The sequence below is a fragment of the Anser cygnoides genome, unplaced genomic scaffold (assembly GCF_040182565.1).
Source record: "Anser cygnoides isolate HZ-2024a breed goose unplaced genomic scaffold, Taihu_goose_T2T_genome scaffold_41_1, whole genome shotgun sequence".
NCBI classification, from domain to species: Eukaryota; Metazoa; Chordata; class Aves; order Anseriformes; family Anatidae; genus Anser; species Anser cygnoides.
Genome location: NW_027103065.1, coordinates 318,520 through 337,281, shown reverse-complemented (window position 1 = coordinate 337,281; position 18,762 = coordinate 318,520). Strand labels below are relative to the sequence as shown.

At 47.4% G+C, this 18,762-nt stretch overlaps 1 protein-coding gene across 1 annotated transcript; it reads left to right on the top strand.

Moving 5' to 3' along the window:
• The first annotated feature begins 15,444 nt into the window (after positions 1-15,444).
• On the top strand, positions 15,445-17,944 carry LOC136789167 (uncharacterized). The gene is given in 2 exon segments (XM_066989144.1): positions 15,445-17,151; positions 17,153-17,944. Coding segments are annotated over 2 exon segments (2,217 nt in total). The 3' UTR covers positions 17,663-17,944.
• The last annotated feature ends 818 nt before the right edge of the window (positions 17,945-18,762 follow it).

Here is an 18,762-nt window from a genome sequence, read left to right as displayed (position 1 = left end):
TTGACCTCTTGTCTTTGCACAGACTCAGTTGCTCCTTGGCTCTTGTCCATCTGCAGGACCAGTTTCTCCCAGTTTCTTAAGACAGGCTCACTCTCTTATTAGGAGACTGACCTTGGTAAGGGGCCCAAGGCTTCTTGCTTTAGTTAATTGGCACAATGCACCATAGTTAGCAAAGACACTAAGTAGCATCCTAGTTTAACGCTGTCAGCGCTCTATCTCTACTTGATAAGATTCTCCTAACTCCCTCTCTCACTGGAGCCCACGCAGCCCTCCGTCCTGCCGAAGGACTTCACGGGGACTTCTGCCGGCTCCGGGTGCCCGCACACAGACAGAAATGGCTTTGAGAGAAAACAATCATGAGGAGGAGAGCTCAGAGACTGCGGCCGGCTTCGGCCACCTTCCCCTCGCTTTCCCTCTCCGTGTTCAAACCGAGCACTGTTCTGCCGTCAACCTTCGCTGCCTCTGCCCGCGGCGCTGGGCTTTCGCGTGTGCCATTGCTCCTCTACATATTTTATCCTTCCTTTTGTAAGGAATGGTCCAGCAATTCGTGTCACTAAGGGATTTGAAGGGTTACCATCGAGGCCCGGGTCTAGGTGATAAGAGAACAAAGGGGTTTTTAGGGAAAAGTGCTGACTACTGCAGGGGATGTTGCTAGAGTTTCTGAAATCCGGCGCAGAGGCTCCCAAACGAGGAGGAAGGGGGAGCTGAAGGACAATTGAAGGACAAAAGCCTGAGAGGAAGACAACCAGCATTCAGCCCGAGCAAGCCCCGAGAGACCACCAGAGACTGGTAGGCAGGCGCCCCTGGGAGGGGTTTTGGATTCCGGAAACCAATTCTAATAACCCTGCCTCTTCTCGAAGTAGTAATGGATATGTATTAGCCTGGGAGCATCAAAACCAGCCGCCTTACGTAACAGGCGTGCGTCCTGGGGGAGCAGAGACTCCCGGCGCACCCAGCGCTGCTTGCTTGCCTCTATTCGTTTAATAAATTGTAAACTTTGATTGTAATCCTATTTGGATTTATAACAGCCATTTATAACACTTTTTATATTTGTATTTTATTTAAGGCTGTCTTGCCCCCCTCCCCCCCCAGCCTCGCTGCTCGCCAATAAAGCTGGCGCAGGGGCTAAGGGATTTGAAGGGCCTGCTTGTACACCTAAGGGATTTGAGGGCCTGCTTGTACACCTTTGGGGACTGCCTCTTTTTGGGGGGGGGGGGGTGGGGGGGTGTTAGGAGCTGCTTGTATACTTTTTTAGGCATTCCTCTGAGAGGGGGTTGGGAGCTTCGTGTATACTGGGGGGGGAGGGCCTCCCTCGAGGTGGAAGCCGGGGGGGGTTGGAGCGTTTCTACACTGTAGGGGCCTGCCTGTACACTTTTGGGGCCTGCCTTGGAGGGGTTGGGAACTGCTTGTACACCTTTGGGGCCTGCGTCTGCGCGGGGCGGGGGGGGTTGGGGGGTTGGAGCTGGTTTTAACCTTTCGGGCTTGCATCTGGAGGGGGTTGGGGCCTGCCTTTGGGGGGGTGGTTGTGAGCTGCTTGTATACTGTAGGGGCCTGCTTGTACACCTTTGGGGCCTGCGTCTGGGGGGGGGTGGGAGCTGCTTGTACACTGTTAGGGCCTGCCTTGGGGGAGGGGTTGGGCATGTGCCTTGGGGGCATGGGGTTGGGAGCTGCTTCTACGCTGTAGGGGTCTGGGTCTTGGGGGGTTGGGGCTGTTTGTACACCTTTGGGGCGTGCCTCTGGGGAGGATGGGGAGTTGCTTGTACACCTTTGGGGCCTGTGTCCGGGGGGGGGGTTGGGGCCTGTGCCGGGGGGGTTGGGAGCTGCTTGTACGCTCTAGGGTCCTCTGGCAGGCTTTGGGGCCTCCCTTTGAGGGGGGCAGTTGGGAGCTGGTTGTACACCTTTGGGGCCTGAGTCTGGGGTGTGGGGGCTGGGGCTGAGGCCTGGGGCCTGGGGCATGCATCTGGGTGGTGGTGGTGGGGGGTCCAGTTCATGGGGGGGGTGGGTTGGGAGCTGCTTGTGGACAGTTGGGGTCTGCATCCGGGTGTGGCTGGGGCCCGCTTGTAGACTTCTGCAGCCTGTGTCTGGTGTTTGGGGGCTTTTCTGTAGTGTTTGGGGATCGCATTTTGGCTTTGGGATGTGTCTAGAGCTTCTGGGGCCTAGCTGTAGTGCTTGGGGCCTGCGTCTGGGGCTTTTCTGTAGCATTTTGGTAGCGTGTTTGTGATTTGGGGTCTGTATCCAGGGTTTTGCCTTTTTTGTAGTTTTCAGCTTTGTGTCTGTTTCTTTGTTGGTTGCCTGGGGTTTGGGGTTTGGATCATTAGTCAGTGTCATTAGCGTCGGGGGGGTGATATGAAGGGTTAGGGTTGTGGTTAGAGTTGTTAGGGTTAAAGAGAATAAGGATTTTAGGGTAAGGGGATCAAGGTTGTGGGAATAAAAATGTTTTTGCACAGAGTTACATCGTTTAGAGGGAAGGAAGGTGGTATTGATATATGCTTGCAGTGATAAGAAAGCTTAACAGACAACCTTGTAAAATGCAGACAACCAGAATCCTTAGAGCAATTGGGTGGAAATCACGGTGTAAGAAACATTACCACCTCAAAGAGGAAAACAGTCAAGAAAAAAATAAAATTGACTAGTAACAGGCCAGCAGCTGTGTATTTTCTGTGAAGCACTGGATAGATTGTGAACATGGATTACCCAGTCAATGGGGAAACTGGGGAGGGTCCTGGTCACCGAGAGGAAAAAAAAAATTATATAAACTGTGTTATGGAACTAGTAGGTGGCTTGTGGGACGCCTGCCATTGCAATCGTGACTAAAAATGCTACCTCACTGAGATACTTGCCTGAGCCTATGGTATTGGTTACAGAGTGTTTCTAATAAGGTGTTAGGGTTTTAAGGTTTCAGGGCTAAGGCACTAGGGTTGGGTTTCAGGGTTAGGGTTTCCAGGGTTTAGGGTTAGGATTTTAAGGTTGTTAGGGTTGGAGTTATAAGGGTTAGGGTTTGGGGATTAGTGTGTTAAGGTTTTAAAGTATTTTGTGGTTTTAGTGTTGATAGGGTTTTTAGGGTTAGGGTCTTAGGGTTTTAGTTATGGTCAGGTATTTAGGGTTAGGGTTTTAAGGTCTTTTTTTTTTTTTTTTTAAGGTTAGGGTCTCCAGCGTTAGGGCTTTGAGAATCTTTACGTTTTGGGTTAGGGTTTAGAGGGTCTTAATTTTTAGGGTTAGGGCTTTTAGGCGTAGGTCTAGTGTGGTAAATTTTATCGGGTTAGGACTGTAAGGGTTTTTAGGGTTAGGGTTTCTAGGGTTTGTTGGGGTAGGGGTTAGGGTTAGATCCGTGGTTGCCATAGCGTTAGGGGTCAAGGTTCTTAGGGGTTAGGCCTAATATTAGGGCGGAAGGCCAAAATAAGAGGGTGGGAGCCCCCCCCAAAATTGAAGGGTTGAAGCCCCAAGTTAGGGGAAGGAACGTCAAAATTGTGGGGTCCCCCAAAATTGGGCGGAAGAACTTTTAATATTAGGGGGGAACCCAAAAAAGGAGGGTGGGGGACTCTAAAATCGGTTGTGTCCCCCCCAAATTAGGGGAGGAACCCCCAAAATTGGGTGGGCGAACCCCCAAATTGGGGGGAAGAAGACTTAAATGGAAGTGTGAAATTCCAGAATTGGATGTGGACCCCCCAGAACAGTCTTCAGGGGTTTAGTGTGGTAAATTTTATCGGGTTAGGGCTGTAAGGGTTTTTAGGGTTAGGGTTTCTAGGGTTTGTTGGGGTAGGGGTTAGGGTTAGATCCGTGGTTGCCATAGGCTTAGGGGTCAAGGTTCTTAGGGGTTAGGCCTAATATTAGGGCGGAAGGCCAAAATAAGAGGGGAGGAGCCCACCCAAAATTGAAGGGTTGAAGCCCAAAGTTAGGGGAAGGAACGGCCAAATTGTGGGGTCCCCCAAAATTGGGCGGAAGAACTCTTTAATATTAGGGGGGAACCCAAAAAAGGAGGGTGGGGGACTCTACAATTGGGGGGGACCCCCAAAATTGGTCGGGTCCCCCCAAATTAAGGGAGGAACCCCCAAAATTGGGTGGGTGAACCCCCAAATTGGGGGGAAGAAGACTTAAATGGAAGTGTGAAATTCCAGAATTGAATGTGGACCCCCCCCAGACCTGGGGAGGAATCCCCAAACTTGGGGGGGGACCCCCAAAATTGGGGTTAAAACCCCAGATCCCGGGGAGCTAAGCCCCAAATTAAGGGAAGGAACCTCAAACATGTGGTGAGAACCCCAACATTGGGGGAAAGAACCTTAATATTAGGGTGGCAGGCCAAGAAAGGATGGTGGGGGCCTCCAAAATTGTGGGGGGCTTGGAATTGGGGGGAATCCCCAAAATGGAGGGGGAACCCCAAAAGTGGGGGGGGGGGGGGCCGAAGCACCAAATTAGGGGAAGGAACCCCAAAATTGCGGGGAAGAACTCTGAAATGGAGAGCTGAAAACCCGAAATTGAGGGGAAACCCCCCAAAACGGCGGGAAAACCCTCCATAAACACGAAACCGGTAATGTAACAGAGCAAAAAATGGCGTCCTACGGCAAGGTGCGAGGCTCAATTTTCTGGGGAGTGCTGGGAAATTTAGTTCTTGGCCACCGGGTTTCCGGGAGTCCATATTGTTTTCCCAGAGCATGCCGGGAGATGTAGTTCTCGGACACTGGGCTTCCGGGAGGCCATGTTGGTTTCCCATCTTTGCTAGACTCCGGGTGCTCTGGCTTCACAGAGAAACCCCCAAACTGAAAAATGTACCTGCTAATATATTGGGCTCTAAATGTAGCCCTGGGTTAATTGAATAACAATCCCTGGGTAAGATTGAAGTGCAGGAGGGGTTGGCTACGGTTTTAAGAGCCGGTTTGCAGAAAAGGGATTTCCCGTTAAGAAATGGCATATACTGATTGTTCTCTTCCTTGCTCTGCCAAGACCTGAAGCACATCTTGGAAGCCAGGCAGAATCCGTGGAGCCAATGGAGTTCTCAAGCTCGACTTCAGCTTCTTCCCAGCTAGAAGAAGCAAGGACACGCCGGCTGAGTTCCACAGGCAACGCGCCCGTATCTGTAGACGAGGATTTAGAGATGCTACTTTGGGAACTCTCAGACGGCATACTGGAAGCCGAGCTCGACTTGGACCCAGGGAAGGATGAGGATGACCTCCTCCTTGAGCTTTCCAAGATGATTGATGATTGAACTGCATAGTCCTATGGTATATTAAAAAAAAAAAAAAAAAAAAGAAAACAACTCTTCTTCTTGTTGGATACCCTGAGGTGATCCTTTTTCTAACTGAGGCTTTGCAATGAGACTTAAAGCACAGTTGGAACTGGTAGAAATTGGCAGGATCTGCACTCAGTTGTCCTAAGTTTTCCTGCTGGTCAGAGTTAAGGTCTTGTGCATAGTTCCGTAAGTATAGGTGGCTACCTTTGATATCAAGAGGACAAAACACTTGCTTCTTTTGGCACAGAAAGATGTCCATCGGCACGCTGTGGTGGCTGTGAATTGACGTAGTGATGGAGCGATGCTCTGAAGGCTTAAACGGAAAGCTTCTTCCTTCCGCCCCCCCTTGGCACAGCTCGATGTTGGGCACATTGTGAAGCCTGGGTGTTCTGATTTCTCGAACAGTTGATACCCAAATCCCGGAGTTACTATGTCAACTCTTGACTTTTATTTGTGTATGCCATTGTTTTGACTGTAATCTTTTCAGATGATGAAGCTGTAAGGGCGGGAGGGAGCAAAATAATTATTCTAGCGTTGTGGACCAAACATGCTGCCAGGAGTGGTGGTGGTGGGGTCAGCCCACCCGGCCTTACTTTCAATTATCAGGGATGATAAAATGGTGTGAAAAGCAGCAGCTCTGCGATACGGCTACGCTACCCCCACTCCCTTCTCTTGTGCTGTACCAAAGTTCCCCCAAGCTTTGGTTGGTGCTTTTTGCTGGTGACAGTAGGACTCCAGGGCGAGTAGTCGGGACTCTCCTGCAGTAACTGGGTCAATTAAGGGTTGGTTTAAGTGCCTCCTGGTTTTTAAAATTGCTCCCCTGAGCTGCTGGCTCTGCTGTCTGCTACAGCAAATGTTCGAGTGCCATCAGCGTCGCACTTGGGCGTGGGCACTGGCCCTGCGGAGGAGAGCTGAGACTCGCGTGTATTGTGTACCCTGCCGCCAGTGATCGTTTTCCCCTAGCAGATCTATTTTGAATCATTTCCCTAAATTTTAGAGGAACTTTAGGCTCTTTGTGCTATGATTTGTGAAGCTGTAGGGGCCCTCAGGCATTTGCTGCTGGCAGAGGAAAACCGCTTGTCGAATTTGTTGTAAATACTTTCTGTTTGGACAACAACGCCTGTGTGTGTGTGTGCACGCGTGCGTGCTTTGACGACCCCCTGCGACGCCCCAGCTCCGCGAGGGAAGCTTTGAAGCGGCTCTGGGAAAACCTCTGCGGAAGAAACCGCTGCTAGTGACTTGCGGAAAAGGGACTCCACAATCAGTGAGATTGTAAAGTAGGTATGTTTATTCAGCGCTGGGCAGCACGGGAGGTCGTGGGCATGAAGATTGATGACTCTTCCTCGTCACCGCTAGTTGACCTCTTGTCTTTGCACAGACTCAGTTGCTCCTTGGCTCTTGTCCATCTGCAGGACCAGTTTCTCCCAGTTTCTTAAGACAGGCTCACTCTCTTATTAGGAGACTGACCTTGGTAAGGGGCCCAAGGCTTCTTGCTTTAGTTAATTGGCACAATGCACCATAGTTAGCAAAGACGCTAAGTAGCATCCTAGTTTAACGCCGTCAGCGCTCTATCTCTACTTGATAAGATTCTCCTAACTCCCTCTCTCACTGGAGCCCACGCAGCCCTCCGTCCTGCCGAAGGACTTCACGGGGACTTCTGCCGGCTCCGGGTGCCCGCACACAGACAGAAATGGCTTTGAGAGAAAACAATCAGGAGGAGGAGAGCTCAGAGACTGCGGCCGGCTTCGGCCACCTTCCCCTCGCTTTCCCTCTCCGTGTTCAAACCGAGCACTGTTCTGCCGTCAACCTTCGCTGCCTCTGCCCGCGGCGCTGGGCTTTCGCGTGTGCCATTGCTCCTCTACATATTTTATCCTTCCTTTTGTAAGGAATGGTCCAGCAATTCGTGTCACTAAGGGATTTGAAGGGTTACCATCGAGGCCCGGGTCTAGGTGATAAGAGAACAAAGGGGTTTTTAGGGAAAAGTGCTGACTACTGCAGGGGATGTTGCTAGAGTTTCTGAAATCCGGCGCAGAGGCTCCCAAATGAGGAGGAAGGGGGAGCTGAAGGACAATTGAAGGACAAAAGCCTGAGAGGAAGACAACCAGCATTCAGCCCGAGCAAGCCCCGAGAGACCACCAGAGACTGGTACGCAGGCGCCCCTGGGAGGGGTTTTGGATTCCGGAAACCAATTCTAATAACCCTGCCTCTTCTCGAAGTAGTAATGGATATGTATTAGCCTGGGAGCATCAAAACCAGCCGCCTTACGTAACAGGCGTGCGTCCTGGGGGAGCAGAGACTCCCGGCGCACCCAGCGCTGCTTGCTTGCCTCTATTCGTTTAATAAATTGTAAACTTTGATTGTAATCCTATTTGGATTTATAACAGCCATTTATAACACTTTTTATATTTGTATTTTATTTAAGGCTGTCTTGCCCCCCTCCCCCCCCAGCCTCGCTGCTCGCCAATAAAGCTGGCGCAGGGGCTAAGGGATTTGAAGGGCCTGCTTGTACACCTAAGGGATTTGAGGGCCTGCTTGTACACCTTTGGGGACTGCCTCTTTTGGGGGGGGGGGGGGGGTGTTAGGAGCTGCTTGCATACTTTTTTAGGCATTCCTCTGAGAGGGGGTTGGGAGCTTCGTGTATACTGGGGGGGGAGGGCCTCCCTCGAGGTGGAAGCGGGGGGGGTTGGAGCGTTTCTACACTGTAGGGGCCTGCCTGTACACTTTTGGGGCCTGCCTTGGAGGGGTTGGGAACTGCTTGTACACCTTTGGGGCCTGCGTCTGCGCGGGGCGGGGGGGGTTGGGGGGTTGGAGCTGGTTTTAACCTTTCGGGCTTGCATCTGGAGGGGGTTGGGGCCTGCCTTTGGGGGGGTGGTTGTGAGCTGCTTGTATACTGTAGGGGCCTGCTTGTACACCTTTGGGGCCTGCGTCTGGGGGGGGGGTGGGAGCTGCTTGTACACTGTTAGGGCCTGCCTTGGGGGAGGGGTTGGGGCATGTGCCTTGGGGGCATGGGGTTGGGAGCTGCTTCTACGCTGTAGGGGTCTGGGTCTTGGGGGGTTGGGGCTGTTTGTACACCTTTGGGGCGTGCCTCTGGGGAGGATGGGGAGTTGCTTGTACACCTTTGGGGCCTGTGTCCGGGGGGGGGGTTGGGGCCTGTGCCGGGGGGGTTGGGAGCTGCTTGTACGCTCTAGGGTCCTCTGGCAGGCTTTGGGGCCTCCCTTTGAGGGGGGCAGTTGGGAGCTGGTTGTACACCTTTGGGGCCTGAGTCTGGGGTGTGGGGGCTGGGGCTGAGGCCTGGGGCCTGGGGCATGCATCTGGGTGGTGGTGGTGGGGGGTCCAGTTCATGGGGGGGGTGGGTTGGGAGCTGCTTGTGGACAGTTGGGGTCTGCATCCGGGTGTGGCTGGGGCCTGCTTGTAGACTTCTGCAGCCTGTGTCTGGTGTTTGGGGGCTTTTCTGTAGTGTTTGGGGATCGCATTTTGGCTTTGGGATGTGTCTAGAGCTTCTGGGGCCTAGCTGTAGTGCTTGGGGCCTGCGTCTGGGGCTTTTCTGTAGCATTTTGGTAGCGTGTTTGTGATTTGGGGTCTGTATCCAGGGTTTTGCCTTTTTTGTAGTTTTCAGCTTTGTGTCTGTTTCTTTGTTGGTTGCCTGGGGTTTGGGGTTTGGATCATTAGTCAGTGTCATTAGCGTCGGGGGGTTGATATGAAGGGTTAGGGTTGTGGTTAGAGTTGTTAGGGTTAAAGAGAATAAGGATTTTAGGGTAAGGGGATCAAGGCTGTGGGAATAAAAATGTTTTTGCACAGAGTTACATCGTTTAGAGGGAAGGAAGGTGGTATTGATATATGCTTGCAGTGATAAGAAAGCTTAACAGACAACCTTGTAAAATGCAGACAACCAGAATCCTTAGAGCAATTGGGTGGAAATCACGGTGTAAGAAACATTACCACCTCAAAGAGGAAAACAGTCAAGAAAAAAATAAAATTGACTAGTAACAGGCCAGCAGCTGTGTATTTTCTGTGAAGCACTGGATAGATTGTGAACATGGATTACCCAGTCAATGGGGAAACTGGGGAGGGTCCTGGTCACCGAGAGGAAAAAAAAAAATTATATAAACTGTGTTATGGAACTAGTAGGTGGGTTGTGATTAGGGAAGCTGAGGCGATTCCAGATAAGAAAGGGTTAAGAATGAAACTATTAAAGGAGAACAGAACATTAGGTGTAGGGCAGGAAACAGATGTACGGACAATGTATCTCAAAATAGGACATACGGGCAATATATCTCGAACAAGACATTGGAATCCAAGATAAGAAAATAATGAGCAGAAGATTCGAAGAAAAAACAGTCCTTGCGGTTAGGAAGAAAGCTAAATCAGCAGAATCCTGACCAAGGGTGAAAAGTACACTGTGAGGAAGACTTATGGCCTTCCTCTCTGAGACCACCGACCACAGCTTGACGACCCCTGCCCAAGACCACTGAGAGGATCTGCGCAGGCGCAGGACACAAAAAACTGATTAGCATGAGAAGCGAGAGTAGGCGGGGTTAGATAATGAATATGTATAGGCGTTAATAAAATATTAATCACTGTGATGTATAAATTTGGGACGGCTTTTCACTTCGGGATGCACGATAGGCGGAAAGATCCCCCGTGCATCCGGCGCCGTCAATAAAGAATAAATCACTTAAAGAAACTGGATTTATGATCTTTGAATCAATCTGGCACCCCAGATGGGACTTCTTCTCTGTCGGACCGCAGGACCCGCTGGGAACAGGACTCCCTAGGGTACCCCCGGGATTTCCCGGAGGGACTCCTCGACTCAACGGATCACTGCGGAGGCAGACACGGATCCCATCACTGTAAGTGATTATATTCTTTATTTTGGTTTATTTGGTTGACCGGTCAATTGGGGTCGTCTGTAAGTCAGAAAGTAAAAGTTTTCTGCAGGACGGCATTTGGTTTTTTGGAAAGCACTCAGTTGCTGTTGGGAAACAAGTAACCTTTGCATGCGAGGTTGGTATTACGTTGTGTTTAAATGTGGAACTTGACCTTGGCTATTGTCTTTGGGATTTTGATTATACTCTTTATAACGTTACTAGGATCTTGGTGTTATTGTGGAAAGCTGCCGGCTTGTATTGTGTAACAAGAAACATTCTGAACTGTAACATGGGGGGGCAGCAGAGTAGTGGGATTCCAAAGAAAAGCCCGTTGGGATGTATCTTGAGTCATTGGAAAGATATAGGGGGATCCCCCGGTGGAACTGAAAATAAGAAAACATTGATAAAATATTGTAATCAATGGTGGCCACTTTATAAGTTGGATTGTGAGGAAAAATGGCCACTGAATGGAACCTTAAATTATAATACTTTACTACAGTTAATGTTGTTTCTAAGGAGAGAAGGAAAGTGGGATGAGGTGTCATACGCAGATATGTTTTTCACTTTGAGAAACCACCCGGAATGGCAGAAGGAGTGTGGAATTAACTTAGCCCCACAGGATCCTTTGATCCTGGCAATAGAAAAGGATATGAAGAAGGAAGGGGCAAGAAAAATGAAAAGATGTTGTTCAGCGTGCAGTATCGGGCAGAGATGTTTGAAATTGAATGAGTCAGAGGAGAGAATGGAGGATTATGTCCTCCCGCCCCAGATAATAGAACGAGGCGTGGGGGCGAGCTCAGGAAACGGCAGAATAGATAAGAAAAATGAGAGTTGGGGGAATGGAGACTTTACCCCGATCACGGCTCGAACCCGAAGTAAGGTCGGGCCCATTATTCAAGCCCCGTTACGACAGGCTATGGGGGCTAACGGACCAGCTCGGATAAAAGTACCTTTCACAACTGCTGAGTTAGATTCATGGAAGGAAGCTGTGAAAGGATACCGGGATGATCCAGAATCAGTGGCCCGGAGGTTTGAGCTGATTGTAAAGAATTTAGATCCCGATTGGAAAGATATAGAGATAATGCTGGCAGCATTATCGGAAACGGAAAAGCAACTGGTAATTAAGAATGCACAAACTCAAGTACAGACCCAGGTAACGTCAGGAGTTTTACCTGGAACTGTGGAGGTATATGTGCCCAGAGTGGACCCAAACTGGGACTATAATGATGAGGGTGATTATAGGTTATTAAAAAGATATCAGGAATGGATTAGGATCGCCTTGGAAAGTGCGATACCAAAGTCTGTAAACTGGTCTAGGTTATATACCATAAAACAGGGGCAAACTGAGACCCCGTCAGAATTTCTCGATCGACTAAGGACAGCAATGCAAAAATTTACGATAGACCCCTCTTCTGAGGAAGGTAAAGTCCAGCTAGTATCACTGTTCTTGGGTCAGTCTGCGGACGATATAAGGCGGAAGCTTCAGAAAATGAAGGAGCCGGATGTGAGAGATTTAGAAAGGCTGGTGGAAGAGGCATGGAGGGTATTTAGGAATCGAGAAGGGAATGAGAAACAAAGGCTGGGTAGGGCTATTGCTGCGGCAACTGTTGCGGCCTTACAGAGGCAAGAAGAACCTTTTCAGGGAAAAGGAAGAGGGAATGGGATAAGGGGAAGGTCAGTAAAGCCTCCCCTGAGACCGAATCAGTGTGCATATTGTAGGGAAGTGGGTCATTGGAGAAGGGAATGTCCGAAACAACGGGAGAAGAACAGGTTGATGGTAGCTAGTGTATCTCCCGACCAATGAAGTGGACCGGGGGATTCTACCCTAGCAGATCCGCTGGTTAAAATTAAGCTAGGGAAATCAGGACAGGAAGTGGAGTTTTTAATTGACACAGGAGCGACTTATTCTGTGTTAAACCAGAAATTGATACCAGAGGATGAGGATTTTGTGACGGTGATAGGAGCTACAGGCCAGCACGAGAAAGCCTTTTTCCTAAGGCCTTTAAAATATAAGTTAGGGAAACAGATGGGAATACATAGGTTTTTATATTTACCAGGATCCCCGAAGTCTTTGCTGGGGCGAGATTTACTAGAACAATTAGAAGCGGAAATTGTCTTTGAAAAAGGGAAGGTGGGGTTATAGGTGAGAGAAGAAAAGCTGATAACCGCGCTAAGCTTAACGCTGATACAAGCAGACCCCATCGGTAAAGTACCTTCGGAGATTTTAGACCAAGTTTACCCAGGAGTCTGGGCTACTGACATCCCTGGGCGAGCCAAAAATGCAGCCCCGATAGTGGTGAGATTAAAGCCAGGGGAAAGGCCAGTTAAGATTAAGCAATATCCCCTAAGATTAGAAGACAGGAAAGGAATTAAGGGGATAGTGGATAAGTTTTTAAAACATGGACTGCTGGTTGAGTGTGAATCTGAATATAATACTCCTATACTACCAATTAAGAAGCCAGATGGGAAGAACTATAGATTAGTGCAGGATTTAAGAGCTATAAATAAGATCACTGAAGATATACACCCTGTGGTAGCCAACCCGTACACATTACTGACTAAATTAAAAGATAATTTAGTTTGGTTTACCGTACTGGATTTAAAAGATGCCTTCTTCTGCCTGACTTTAGCCCCAGAAAGTCAGAAGCTTTTTGCTTTTGAATGGGAAAATCCAGACTCAGGACGAAAGGCTCAATTGACCTGGACCGTATTGCCGCAGGGATTCAAAAACAGCCCCACGATTTTTGGGAATCAACTAGCAAAAGAGCTTGAGGTTTGGGAGGCCCCAAACACCGAAGGAGTTCTGCTGCAATACGTTGATGACCTTTTGATAGCCACTGAGAATAGGAGCAGCTGCATGCAATGGACGATAAGTCTCCTTAATTTTCTGGGTTTGAATGGGTATCGAGTCTCTCAACAGAAGGCTCAGCTGATTCAGTCACGTGTAACTTACTTGGGGTTTGAGATTTCAGGGGGACAAAGGGAGTTAGGAACAGAACGGAAAGAAACTATCTGCCGTACCCCAGAACCACAGACCATTAAGGAATTACGAACTTTTCTAGGGATGACAGGTTGGTGCCGTCTATGGATTAATAATTATGGACTAATTGTAAAACCCCTATATGACCTCATCAAGAATAACCAATCAAAATTGGTCTGGACGGGGGAAGCACGGGCTGCCTTTAAGAAGCTTAAATTGGAGTTAATGCGAGCACCAGCTTTGGGTCTACCGGACTTGTCTAAACCCTTTTGGTTGTACTCCTATGAGAGACAAGGGATGGCTCTGGGGGTGCTGGCACAGAAGCTGGGCCCCTACAGGAGAGCTGTGGCCTACTTCTCTAAACAACTGGATGAAGTAAGTAAAGGTTGGCCGGGTTGCCTTCGAGCGGTGGCCGCTGTCATCATGAATATACAGGAGGCTCGGAAGTTCACTATGGGACAGAAGATAACCGTGCTGGTATCACACACTGTCTCGGCAGTCTTGGAGCAGAAAGGGGCACACTGGTTATCCCCTCAAAGATTTTTAAAATACCAAGCAATACTGGTGGAGCAAGATGACGTAGAAATTGTGGTTACTAACATTGTGAACCCAGCTTCTTTCCTTAGTAACGCTCCTGACGAGCCAGTGGTCCACGATTGTATCGAAACTATGGAAACTGTGTATTCTAGCCGACCAGATCTCAAGGAGGAGCCCTTGGAAGACGCGGACGAATCATGGTATACTGATGGAAGCAGCTTTGTGAAACAAGGACAACACAAAGCAGGGTATGCGGTGACGACCACTCAACAGGTAATTGAGTCGAAACCATTACCCCCTGGGACGTCTGCTCAGAAAGCAGAAATAATTGCCCTTACGCGGGCATTGGAACTAGCAGCAGGAAAGAAAGTAAATATCTGGACAGACTCTAAGTATGCATTTGGTGTGGTGCATGCACATGGGGCTATCTGGAAGGAACGAGGATTATTAACGGCCCAAGGAAAACAAATAAAATATGCTGAGGAGATTTTGAAGTTGTTGGAAGCAGTAAAGCACCCAGAGAAGGTGGCTGTTATACATTGCCGGGGACACCAAAAAGGAACCGCTGACTTCGAGGTAGGGAACTGATTGGCTGACCAAGAAGCAAAAAGGGTGGCCGGATTGGCTGAGGCAGAAGCGCTCACTTTGATACCAGACGGTAAAATACAAACTTTAGGTGAAGGACAGGAACCTAGGTACACACGGGAAGATCAAAAGTTAATTGGGGACCTGGGAGGAAAAGCAAGGAGTGATGGATGGGTATACCTGAAAGATAATAGGGTTGTACTACCCTCTAATTTAATATGGCCTATGGTCATGGCAGAACATAATAAGACTCATTGGGGAGCAGACACCTTATATAAAAATCTGAGTCGAGTCTCGGTGGGAAGAAATCTGTATACTACGGTAAAACAAGTAACCCAGCAATGCAGTATTTGTTTGCATCATAACCCTAATACAGAAAATAGGGTAAAGTTCGGAATAATCAGTAAAGGAAACTATCCAGGACAACAATGGCAGATAGATTTTTCAGAACTGCCAAGAAAAGGGGGGTATCGATACTTGTTGGTTTTGACAGATACTTTTTCCGGGTGGCCGGAGGCTTTTCCCTGTCGAACCAACAAGGCAAGAGAAGTGGTTAAGGTTTTACTGAATGAGATAATACCGCGTTTCGGAATTCCGGCAGCAATGTCCTCAGATAGAGGCTCTCATTTTTGTGCGCAAATAGTTCAAGAAGTAAGTAAGGTCTTAGGGGTAGACTGGCAACTCCATACCCCTTACAGACCACAGGCAAGCGGACAAGTGGAAAAGATGAATCATCTAATCAAACAACAAATAGCCAAAATAGGACAAGAGACTTATTTATCATGGCCTCAGTCTCTCCCTTTGGCTTTACTTAGAATTAGAGTAAAACCACGGACAAAGGAAAATCTAAGCCCTTTTGAAATATTATACGGAAGACCCTATCAGTTTTTGTTCAGCGGGGAGGACCTGACGCAACTGGGGTCGGGATACTTGTATAATTATTTAATAGGACTCCAAAAACAGTTGGATCAAATATCTAAAGTTGTCTCAGGAACCAGGGCTAGAGGGCTGGACCAACCAATCCACCCCTTTAAACCTGGGGATTATGTGTATGTAAAAGCATTTGCAGGTCGCCCTTTGGAAGAAAAGTGGACGGGACCATACCAGGTGCTGCTGACAACACATACCGCCATCAAGATTAAGGAGCAAACGGCCTGGATCCATTATTCGAGAGTGAAGAAAGCTCCAAAAGCCCCCTGGAAAGTAACGCTGGGTGACGGTGAACTGAAACTAAAGTTCAGTCAAGCAAAATGAAGACACTATGGTCAGGAGTATTTAGTAATGTAGTTAGCAGAAATTTAGTTAACAGAATTGTTTTATTTCTGTGGCTTATAGTTGTAATTGTGATTCAAGAATTGGAAGGTGCTTCTATGATGATAGAGAATGGTGGGTGGCCTTGGTCTGAAGCCGTAACCACGGAGGATAAGAACATTAATGGAAAGTTAGCTGTTGTGGTTATTTGGCGAACAAATGGTGATCATTTACATGCATTATCAGAATGGCAAAATTTAGAGGAAGGGTGGATACACCAAAGAACTGTAGGGGACGAAATTGAAATAGGGTGCCGAATGATTAATGGAACAGCCCACGAGAAAGCAACGGGGATTTTAGTAAAACCGACTTCCAAAAGTGGCCAACAAGAAGGTTGTATCCGCCCAGGTAAATTAGATTGTTGGTATAATTTTATATTAACACAGACTGTAGCAGTTAACTGTTTTTGGACTAATAATGGTCAAAAGCTCGAGATCAAGGAAGGCGAGAGCCTCATGATAAATTTTACAATATATGCTATACTTCCTACGACAGTGAGACCCCCTATTGCACTTCCTTCCCCTACAACCTATGCCCAAGCCCCAGTCAAGCTGGAACCCAAAATTTATGAAACAGGCCCATATGTAGTAAGGAACACAGGCCAACAACAATTGTTATTTAATCCAGAATGGTCTCTCAAGCGTGTTGAATTGCTAATACAAATTAACATCTCAGCAGTTCAACCAGCCTGTTCTCCTTTCCTGAAGACATCATTAGAAGGCTGGACAATATGGTCACAAAAGCAAGTACACCTCAGGGGCAGAACACAAAGAGACTTAACTGGAATGCTAGGAACAGGATTAGGAGTTTTAAATGGAATTGATTCAGAAATACTAATGAATAAGCTAGCCACAGCAACAAGCGATTTGACAAAGCTAAAACAGCCCCTGCAATCATCCTTACTGGCATTGGGAACTAGCCAATGGCAAGTTTCAAAGGTGTTACCAATATGGGAAAAGGCTGAAGACCAGGACCACAGACTAATAATAGATGCACTTAGTATGGCACAAGATAATGTATCTTTAGCTCTTAGTTGTATACAGGTACAGTTATGGATGCAGGCAACGGCTGCCTTGATCATTAGGGAAGGAAGTGAAGGCATTTTTCCGGCTGAAGTCCGAAAGATTGTTTGGGACAATGCCAATGATTTCGAAAAGAAGTTCCAATCTTGGTGGACTCTGGTAAATTTTACCTATGATCCCATTATTAACATGGCTACTGCCTTTGTGCTTACTATACGTAATGCTACAGTTTATGTTATCCACCCCATTGTTGCACTAGGGTTAAATCATGAGGAAACAGTGCTCTATCCTTCGGAGCATAGAACCTGGGCCCGGATGAAGAACGGGAAATGGCAGTCTGTGAATCTAGAATCATGTGTTACCCGGGAACAACAAGGATTTATTTGTGAGAGCAACACAATTGATGCTCAGGATGTCTGTCTTGACACTGAGCAAGGTGTTTGCCACTTTGAAATTCATCCAAATACTAGTCAAAAGACTGTGCTTGTATATATTGGTCAAGGCTGTGTGTGTTTAAGAACTGCTTGTGCTTTTGTAGAAGTAGATGAGGAAAACATAACTCTACCTAGCAAAAATCACTCTAACTTTTGTATTTGTAACTTTGTTAGAATCATCGGGTGTGATTTTTTTATATTCAGCACCAGTGGTATCCCACCAGTTGATCAAGTCCAACCACACAATGTATCACAAGTTATTACCCACACCTATTGGGATGAACCTCACGCTAGTGAAGCAATTACTTAAACACCAAGACCTGATCAAAATTTTAAAAGGCATTCAGGAAGATGGAGAGAAGACTTTAATCACTGTCCACCATGATACAAAAGAAATAAACAGAGTTTTGCAAAGAGTAAAACAAGACACAGATCATAGCTGGTGGGACAAACTCTTTGGATGGTCGCCAACTGCAACTGGGATTTTGAACACATTGTGTCACCCAATTATTGTTCTATTGATGTTAGTTGGTATAAGTTTAATATTGTCTTTTGTAATACTTGTTTGGAATTGGAAATTGTTACAACGAATGGCAATATTAGCTTCCCTGACGAAAGTACATGGCAAGGTATTGAGAGATACATATCGTAGAGGCTGGGAAGAAGAATTTTTGTATTCGGAAAGGTCTCTACCGACATAGAGGAAATATAGAAACAAACAAAGGTTCTGTATAAGATTAGTAAGGATAACATTTCATGGGGCTTTGAGGAAATATGGAATAAGTTAACTTCATGGTTACCCAACTTTCAATAGTTAGAACAAGTTTTTACTGATCTGGTTATGTTATTGGTAGTAGGAATATTTGTATGTATGTCACTGCGATACTGCTAATGATAAGGGCATGCAATGCAAAAGAATTTGCATGGGGAAAAGAAAAGGGGGGATTGATTAGGGAAGCTGAGGCGATTCCAGATAAGAAAGGGTTAAGAATGAAACTATTAAAGGAGAACAGAACATTAGGTGTAGGGCAGGAAACAGATGTACGGACAATGTATCTCAAAATAGGACATACGGGCAATATATCTCGAACAAGACATTGGAATCCAAGATAAGAAAATAATGAGCAGAAGATTCGAAGAAAAAACAGTCCTTGCGGTTAGGAAGAAAGCTAAATCAGCAGAATCCTGACCAAGGGTGAAAAGTACACTGTGAGGAAGACTTATGGCCTTCCTCTCTGAGACCACCGACCACAGCTTGACGACCCCTGCCCAAGACCACTGAGAGGATCTGCGCAGGCGCAGGACACAAAAAACTGATTAGCATGAGAAGCGAGAGTAGGCGGGGTTAGATAATGAATATGTATAGGCGTTAATAAAATATTAATCACTGTGATGTATAAATTTGGGACGGCTTTTCACTTCGGGATGCACGATAGGCGGAAAGATCCGCCGTGCATCCGGCGCCGTCAATAAAGAATAAATCACTTAAAGAAACTGGATTTATGATCTTTGAATCACTTGTGGGACGCCTGCCATTGCAATCGTGAATAAAAATGCTACCTCACTGAGATACTTGCCTGAGCCTATGGTATTGGTTACAGAGTGTTTCTAATAAGGTGTTAGGGTTTTAAGGTTTCAGGGCTAAGGCACTAGGGTTGGGTTTCAGGGTTAGGGTTTCCAGGGTTTAGGGTTAGGATTTTAAGGTTGTTAGGGTTGGAGTTATAAGGGTTAGGGTTTGGGGGTTAGTGTGTTAAGGTTTTAAAGTATTTTGTGGTTTTAGTGTTGATAGGGTTTTTAGGGT